At 35.9% G+C, this 9,851-nt stretch overlaps 1 protein-coding gene across 1 annotated transcript; it reads left to right on the forward strand.

The window, feature by feature from the left end:
• The first annotated feature begins 1,467 nt into the window (after positions 1-1,467).
• LOC116163359 (carboxylesterase 5A-like) lies at positions 1,468-7,086 on the forward strand. Its single transcript, XM_031477248.1, has 11 exons — positions 1,468-1,678; positions 1,728-1,871; positions 1,917-2,048; positions 5,242-5,395; positions 5,446-5,631; positions 5,716-5,912; positions 5,985-6,159; positions 6,218-6,390; positions 6,447-6,576; positions 6,627-6,753; positions 6,831-7,086. Exons 1-11 carry the CDS (start codon positions 1,505-1,507, stop codon positions 7,021-7,023), a joined length of 1,785 nt encoding a protein of 594 aa, XP_031333108.1. The 5' UTR covers positions 1,468-1,504; the 3' UTR covers positions 7,024-7,086.
• Positions 7,087-9,851: the final 2,765 nt, after the last annotated feature.

Consider the following 9,851-nt stretch of genomic DNA (forward strand, 5'->3'; position numbering starts at 1 on the left):
AGACGATCTTCGAAATGAATGACCAGTCTCCGCCGAACTGAACTTCGCCTTGTAGAAGTGTGTTATTTTTATTTCTGTACTTTTTTGGGATAATTAAAGTAAAGGCAATATTATTATTATTATTATTTATTATTATTAAGTAATGGAACATCGCGGATATCTATCACATAACGCACAGGAACTAAAATGCTCGCCAAAACAGAAATAATTTAATAATTACACGATGTGAAGAAATTTAAACAGTAGCCATAGCACTATATGAAAATAATAGAACTGTTTAAACCGCCGTTTTTTTTATAAAAGTAAACCAGTCTATACAGGCTCTAGTCAACCCATTTACGACCATTTTATTCTAAGAAATGATAGAATGAGTGACAAGGTACACGTAATTACCGCTATCTCCGAATTCGTAAAAATTGTAATTACGCCCTTTTCAACTAACAGGGCAGTGTGGTTATCACTAACTTATCTACCGATGAGGTTGTTAAAAAATTCAAATGGTGTTTACCTGTTTCCATGTAACTGTCACTGATATACCTACTTTTTGTACATGTACAGTGTGGTCCAATTTCTATGGTATAAAATGGGTAACTTTCTTATAAACGCAGATGAAAGAAAATGGTTTAAGTATTCGTGACCTCTTTTTTCATGCTTATTCCATTACCGTTGACAGAAATAAGCTGCCGTCTTTTGTTTTTTCAGTAGAGAGAAAATTTGAAAAATTACCGATTATCCTTCAATTTGCTGTAACTCCTTTATTTTTGAAGCTATAGAACAAAATGTTTTTAGCATTATTCAGGCACTTTTTAACGTAGAAATCAATGCCGTCAGTCGTTTGTTTCTAGTCCTTTTAGTAACTGCTTTGTAAATCAAAGTTGATTTTTTTAAATTGAAGTTACAGCTTACGATGGTTTTAAAAGATTTATTGTTTTACGAGATTTTCCAAAATGTATGCTTAATATGTCATACTTATTTTCAATAATAAGTTTTCTTATTAATACATATTGTCTGAAAGTAAATAACAAAAGATCAACTTTGAGTTGCAGCGCAGTTAGTAAAAGGTCTAGACACAAACGACCGACTGACTGGCATTTATTTTTACGTTAAAAAGTGCCTGAATAATGCTAAACCCATTTTGTTCTAGCTTCCAAAATAAAAGAGTTACAGCATATTGAAGGAATCGGCAATTTTTCAGTTTTTCTCTTTATAGAAAAAACAATTAAAGACGGCAGCTGATTTCTGGCAGAGGTAGGTAATGAAACAAGCATGAAAAAAAGGCCACGAGTACCTAAACCGTTTTCGCGTTTATCTCCGCTAATAAGAAAGTGGCCCATTTAATAATCCCATCGAAATTGGGCCACACTGTACAAAGAAAGTCAATAAATATTAATAACGTTTTTATCACTCACACATGAAGTACCTTATCCGATGCTATTTGAAATATTTACTTGCGAACAAAAACTAACTTTTCAGTAGACATGTGACAAATTAGTAATTTTTTACAATGTGTATAAAAAGCGTGTATCGAAATCGTGCTTGTAACGTTTTTATGATGAATGTGGAATGTTTAGGCTTGTTTCTGATCACTATAGGTGCCTTAACGGGTGTAAACGTCTGTTTGTCACAAAGAGATGGCTCACGTGTTTCAAAAAAGTTTTCTGCGCCATCTAAAGTGATTGTAATCTACACGCAATGTGAAAAATATATCTACATATCTGCTATTGTAGGACTATCAGCAACCAGTTGTCAATATCAAAAGTGGCATGACAATAGTTGGAAGAGTAAATAAAACTGTTGACGAGCAGAAAACCTATTTTACATTTCGGGCGATACCGTTTGCTTTACCTCCAATCAAAGAGCTTCGATTTAAGGTTATCTACCGGTTAATTTCAATGTAACATTGCAAATGTTTACAGCCACCAGTTGCCTTGCCAGGAAATCTTTCAGATCAGTTAGTGAATGCGACCCGAGACGCAGCCAGATGTATTGAGTTCAATTCAACTGGAGGTTCTGAAGACTGCCTGTATCTGAACGTCTACACACCTCAGGTAAGAATAATAATGTATGTAGATGAAGTTATTTGAGCTAGTATTGATTTGATCATATAAGTAGTCTATTTATTTGTTTGCCATTTTGCTCCCTACATGCCAAAAGAATACCTAATCAAAATCAGGAGCTAAAAAGAACCACTATCGATCAGTTAAACTTCACATTAACTAACACACAACTCGTGACAGACCGTCCTTTCCGATTAATGGGGTTAATGAAAGTAATTTGCTTCGCCTACTGGTCGATTGGTTTTCCTCATTCTATCGATTTCGTCTTTAAAGTGCTGTTCCTGGCATATTTTTAAAAGTTTAATAAGTGATTCTTCTATTTCATATAGATTCAATAACCCATATCGTTTCTCTGCGCCCTTTGGCATCTGCAATTGTGGCAAAATAGGAGGCAATATGCGGTTACTCGTTTCAGTTTCGTTAGTGACGAGTAACGTTCAATAATGTCACGATTAACGCAATTTTCTGCCGTGTCCCGCGTTCCAATGTCGCTTGCATGATTGCTGGTTGCATGGGCCAAGTGGCGTTCGAGTTCCGCAAGAATTCTGGCCCAAACCACCACAAGCTGTGGTCCACTAGGTATTCCAATATACGCGCAATACTCAGACCATTCCGAGACAACCTCCAGCGATACCGATTCATCCCAGTCCATCAGTCTGAGTTGCCAAAGTCGTTTCATCATCAATTTCGCTCGTACCGCGATAGGACTGACTATTCCCAAATGATCAAATATTATAGCTGTGATACACTAGATAAGATAACTCGCTTTGTCACTTTACGGTTTGATTTTATATCTGCAACGTACTGCAGGCAATCTTGATCCGAATAGCTTGAAAGGTCTTTCGAAGTCCTTTATTTTGACGTTTGATTTTTTTAAATCGATCGATTCGTTTTCGAGAAAATTAGAATAGTACATTATATACCAAGGTAGAAAAGTACAGTCTTATTGCCTGAGCACCAAGATTACATCTCGAGAGGCGCTTGCGCCGAGGGGTGTAAGGTGCGAAGGCAATAATAGACTTCTCTACCGTGGTATATATACTATTTTTTTCACTACTAGCACTGGAAGTCCTCAAAATTTACATATTATATTGATAAGAAAGTGAACGGTTGGGCAGAATTTTTTGTTTATTAATTTAACATATCAATCAAGTGCGTAGAAGTACAAGTGAAACAGGCCGTATTTTGTTCTGTGATTGAGATATTTTCAAAGAGTAATTTCTTTCGAATTTTTTCAAAATGTGATAATTTTAGGTATGTAATTTCTCTGAAAATGGCGGATGGTGGCAATTATTCATTGTAGAGAACTTGTCTAAACGTTTATTAAGCAAAATTTCGGGTTGTGTTTTCTAAAAGTGACAGCGTGACAGTTCTCATTATTGACTACTAGTTAATAATGTCCACATTACTAACCACTTTGAACAAATGCCGAGAAAGCCTACTTTACAAGTGGAAAAAAGGCTAATAATCATGTCATCAGACGCTAGTAGTGAAAAAAAATCTTTATTTAATGTACCTACCTATTTACTCGACGGAACCGACAAGAAATCCAAATTCCAACTTTTTAGGGACAAATTATCCAAATAATTTGGATTGTTTTCGTCAAGATATCCAATTTTTATCGACAATAAATTATCCAAATCCAAATACAGCGACAAAATATCCAACCAATTTGGAAACTCCGATTTATAATATCGAATTTTTTTTAGACAAGAAATCCAAATTTTTTGGACAAAATATCCAAAAAGTTCGGAAATTTTTTGACGAGATATCCAAACTTTTTTAGACAAGAAATCCAAAAAGTTTTGAAAGTTTTCAACAAGATATCCGATTTTCGAATAGATAAAGGTACGCCGCTTTTTCGTGTATTTTACGTACTATACGTTTTTAACAGCAGTTGTTTTCAGCGTGAGAGCTTTGTGCTTGTCAAAGTGCTGAGCTTTAAAAGTACTTATTAATTATAATTTTAATCAGGCATGAACCTTGTGTGATACGAAAAATTCCGTATCAGCATTTCAGTTTCAATGTTAAAACACGGCATAGCAATTAGCTACAGCGTTTAATAGTGTAGTGTAGTTTAATAATAACTCATTTATTACTAGGTAGGCACTATAATTCTTTGACGCTGTATGAAAACATACTAAATGCTATGGCGTGCTTTAACACTGAAACCGAAATGTTTCGTACTGCACAAGGTTAATACGTGATTAAAGGGCTTGAATAAAATTTTGATTTCTTGTCTAAAAAAGTTTGGATATTTTGTCAAAAAATTTCCGAACTTTTTGGATATTTTGTCCAAAAAATTTAGATTTCTTGTCTAAAAAAAGTTCGATATCGGAGTTTCCAAATTGGTTGGATATTTTTGTCGGTTTATTTGGATTTGGATAATTTGTCGATAAAAAAATTGGTATCTTGACGAAAACAATCCAAATTATTTGGATAATTTGTCCCTAAAAAGTTGTTGGAATTTGGATTTCTTGTCGTCCCTTTTACTCGACTTATCTTAATTTGTTCAGTAGAAAACTTTCTCGGATGTTTGGCGTTTAACGTGACGGCAGTTTGCCGAGCACAGTGATAAAAATAGAGGACCTCGGAAACCTTTCAAACAAGCTATTACTCGATACCAATTGTCATTTAAACATTTTTAAGGGAATGATCCTGGGGGGCAGAGGGTGAAAGGGGGTTATTGGATTTGGCCCATTTTCAATACACTTATTACATGTGGCGTATAGGTCAACTGTGCAAAGTTTGAACCAAACAGGTCCAAGCGTTTGACAGTGATCGTGTTCACGGACAGACGGACACCATCGACTCTCCTATAAAGCTTGCATCGCTTTGCTCTGCCGCTTAATAAATACTGATTATACTCGTAATAAAAGGATGTACTTTTTACTAAAAGCATGAATCTTGTGAGCTCTAACTTGCAAAAGGTTATTACAGAAGTTTTATTCAAATATTTTACCCATATGATAACCCCCTAGAATTTTATATAACCACCAACACCATGATTTGGCTTGAGCCGTTGAGTGATTTTTCACTCAACGCTTGAGCGGAGTGACATTATAATGGGCGTAGAGGGAGGCAGGCCTAAATGCACAATCCACCTTTTACCGGTTAATGTAACATAGCATTTTAGTCTTAAGATTGTTTTATGAACATGTACTGGAACTTCTTTTTATGGCAGTTTAAAAATTCCTCAAAGCTGCGTCCTGTAATGGTATGGATTTATGGTGGTGCATTTATTGTGGGTAACAGCGACTATTCATCTTATGGACCAGATTACCTAATTAATCAAGATGTGATCGTCGTAACCTTTAACTACCGTTTAGGAATTTTCGGTACTTAAACACAAATTACGTAGGTAGATACTATTGTATAAATACTGTAGGGTTCCTAAGTACAGAAGATTACGCTTCTCCGGGCAATTATGGGTTAAAAGATCAGATAATGGCTTTGCGATGGGTTCAAGAAAATATCGAATATTTTGGTGGTAATTGTAGTAAAGTCACACTTTTTGGCGAAAGTGCCGGATCAGCTTCAGTTTCGTATTTGACGCAGACCCCATTAACAAAGGGTGAGAAATGCAACCAAACATTCCTATCCCCAATTCTGAAAATCTACTTGCTACTAGTAAGTTACGGTTTCTTAAATTTTGTAGGACTTTTCCAACGTGCGATTATGGAAAGCGGAACCTCACTGAATTCCTGGGCATTAACACTAAATGGTAGGCTCATAACGCTTCGTATCGCCAATATACTTCGGATAAATACACACAGTTCTCTAGCAATAGTAGAAGGTCTGAAAAAAGTGAACGCCGCCAAGCTACAGGAAGCAACGCTTTCATCTTTTCTTGATGTTGGTACTACATTATAACAATGCATTACATACATTATAACAATTGCATCTACATACTATTCTTTTCTAAAGGATACGTTAGAGGACAATCTATTAAATGGATTACCATTTGGTCCAACTATCGAACCAATACATCCAGGTGCAGTTGTAGTTAATTACAGTTACGAACAACTTCAAAATGGTTTACTCCATAACATCCCTTACATTATTGGATATAATTCATTAGAAGGCATACCGTTTGTTGACAGTAATTTTTTTTTCTTCATTTTAATACCTACTCGGATTTTAAAAAAATCTTGTTTTAGTGCTAAATCGCATTCGTTGGTATCTGATACAATATGATCTGGCCCCAACTCGTTTAGTACCGGCAAGTATGAATGTGTATGACTCCCCAACAAAAGTGAACGTGAGCTTAATAATCAAACATCATTACTATGGAAAAACGCCAATAACCTTATCAGAAGATTCTTTACTGCAGGTAAGTACATATTTTCGGTGTAGAAACGGTGTGTTTCCTAAACTGTGAACGTTTAGTTTACCAGTGATGATCAATTTGTGAGACCCATTTTGGAAGCAGCTACGCTATATTCTCAAAGCGCCCCAGTATACTTGTACAAGTTCTCCTACCAAGGTTCCTTGGGTTCGGGAAAAAGAAAACAACGCGGTCAGTATACTACACTAGCAGGTCTCCGTGTATATAACAAAAATCTCTAGGTGTTGGGCATGCTGAAGAATTGCCTTATATATGGAGAATTGCCAATAATTATAATAAAGTTACCCCCCGCGATATAGTAACCAGAAAACGTATGGTGACTTTATGGACTAACTTCGCTAAGTATGGGTAAGTAAGGAACCATTCCCGAGCTAATTAGACATTTGGGTAAATGTTTTAATGTCCACTAATTACTGGTATTGCAGGAACCCCACTCCAGCTCCTGATACGTTACTTCAAAATGTCAGTTGGCCTATAGCGCACGAAAATGAATTTAGCCTGAGATATTTGAACATTAATGTGACATTAAACGCTTCAGCAGATCCTAATTGGAAATCGTTTTTGTTTTGGACAGATTTATTTAAGAAATATGGAAATCCTCCATTTGTCACTTATTAATCTCCACCGTGGATAACTGCACATACTTGTATTAATCTATGAATATACTTGAAGCATCTCCTACCTTTTTATTCAATTTATTGCTATGCCTACTATTTATTTTATTTATTTCTATACCTGAAGACAATTTTTTTTAATCGGTGTACGGTAGGTCAGTTTTTTTGAAGAAAATTATGTGGAAATGAGAAAATCGTTCGAGCAGTTTTCCCTCCGCGGAACCCTCACTGGTGTGTTGTTCCAGATTAAAAATTCACAACTCGTCAATAGTAAGCACTGCGGGACCGCCGCCGCGGCTAGAGAGGTAGGAAGGACGGGCGCGTCTAACCTCGTAAGCTAAAACTGTTAATCAGCCTCCTACAGGGTGCTACCGTAAAGAGTAAAAAAACGCGAAAAACACTTTTTCAAACTTTAAGGAGAAGTTGTTTGATTCATCTTTGAATTCAGATCCAAAGTTAGGAAGGCGGTAAGTATTTTGCTGTAAAACGAATCTATACAGAGTGGCCCACCGAGAAGTATACAGAGGGCTTTTAGGGTATTAAATTTAGAAATTTCGAAAAATCTTCGAACACGTCAATTTTGTATTCGATGGGGACAACTTTTGGAATACAAATCACGAACCCAAGTCTTCACCCCTCTACGCAGGGAGCTTAACCCCTAAAATTTTAAATGGAATCCTATGGCAAAAGGGCACATTATTTGAAAGCCAATTTAATCGTGATTACTAATCTGCTTTGCTTTTTAAATTCTATTGATTCGTTTCGGAGATAATTCGCATTTGAAATGGTTTTTTTTAAACCAAAACAAATGCGATCTAAGTCACCTTGTATTAAAATTTTATTTTGACGCTTCAATTTGTTTGTTAAACTTAAATGAACCTGTCAGTTCTCCGAAACGAATCAATAGAATTTAAAAAGCAAAGCAGATTAGTAATCACGATTAAATTGGCTTTCAAATAATGTGCCATTTGCCATAGGATTCCATTTACGAGTAAAATTTTAGGGGTTAAGTTCCCTGCGTTGAGAGGTGAAGACTTGGGTTCGTGATTTGTATTCCAAAAGTTGTCCCCCTCGAATACAAAATTGACGTGTTCGAGGATTTTTCGAAATTTCTAAATTTAATACCCTAAAATCCCTCTGTATTCTTCTCGTTGGGCCACTCTGTATATAGAGCTCTTGCGCTCATAGAGGGAGATTTTGACACGTTTGCAATTGTTCTTATAATGCGCTTTTGAGCAGTGAAAATAGCATGCGAGTGAGTAGACGAACCCCATAAGACATATTACATATCGTAGGATGGACTGCAAAAGCGAGTGGTATAAATATTAACGAGTTGATTTAGAGTTAAGACGCGTCTGAGATTTCTGATTAGGTAATTAACCGAGCTCAATCTAGCTGCGAGTTTGGAGCAGTGCACTTTCCAGCTTAAGTGGTTGTCAAAATGCAGACCCAAAAATTTAGTGGTGGAGATATAAATTGGAGTGCGAGGTTCCTTTGGGGCTGAGTACTTTAATTTCCTAGACAGGTAATCTTATTTTACTGACTCAATTTTCATATAGAACTTTTGACTAATGCCACTCTGTCAGTGATGACAGGAGTCATAGACATTTAACAACGTCACAGACGCCTTGGATGAAAAAGTAACTGGATTGCTTGCAAGTCAAAATTTATGAAGCCAACACACAGACCATGGACATGGACTAGTAATTGTAACTAAAATATGGTCAAGGACATCGCCTGGGTATGTGACTTTCAGGGGAAACGAGTATGTTCGAAGTTGTCCGATTAGACACGATTTGAGACTGTCAACCTATAAATTAACAAACGTCAATTAATTAATCGCCTAGATATGTCAAAAAAGCAAACCTATTCTTATAATATTTGTGGACGTATAGAAGATAATCAAGAGTAACTATAAAAGCTACTCTTTACGTGGTCCGAGTGGTGTTTACACGACTTTAGTTTACCCTGAGATTCACATACCCACGACTACGGTGCCCTCTGTCCGTGACCACCCATTTTGTATTAATATTTGATTTGTATGTATAGAAATATCTTACAACCTGCAATGTAATACGAAGTCAATAGGTGAGTCACATAATGTGACATATCTCCGTGATTGTAATATTTTAACTGGCCAACTTCCAAGGTCAATTTCTTTTTGGTACTAGGACCAAAAGTATCCACTTTTGTACAGTTGCCATGGTGATAGCGATTAATCCGAAAAAAGCCAATTTTACGTACCGAATTACACTATCACAAAATAGCGTTTTATTCAGGTGGTTCGAGAAAAAAATATTTATAATAAAGAACGTTTACAGCGGAAATATTTACTCTATAATAGTACGCGATATTTGTTTTCCGTGCATTTTAATGAGCGTCCCATTTCGTCTGTGGGAAAACCTATTTCAATTCTTTAGGACATTTCCTTGGCTTAACATGATTTTGCTAATTGGATTTATTGCCGAATTTTTTATAAAATAATGAGAAATACACCTGAAAATAAACTAATTCGTGTATCATTATAAACTCTCTAAGTTAACATGGGGAGCAACGATCTGCAAAAATCGTTTTTCCCATGTTAATTGCCTAGGTATGTTGGGTTTTAAAATATCCACCCAGTATACATAACCTTTATTAATACGATATCAGATATGTGCCATATGCATCAATGGATCATACAAAAGTATATCTGGCTCAGACAGTATACACAGACTAGTTTTGTTTTATTTCTCATCTGTTATTTCATAAACGTCATTGTCTTTGGTCCTATTTGAATACTTGGGTATTGTAATTACTAAAAAAAGCCGCTTTACATTAGGCAATTTTCGT

Source organism: Photinus pyralis, unplaced genomic scaffold (genome assembly GCF_008802855.1).
Source record: "Photinus pyralis isolate 1611_PpyrPB1 unplaced genomic scaffold, Ppyr1.3 Ppyr1.4_LG2, whole genome shotgun sequence".
Lineage (NCBI taxonomy): Eukaryota > Metazoa > Arthropoda > Insecta > Coleoptera > Lampyridae > Photinus > Photinus pyralis.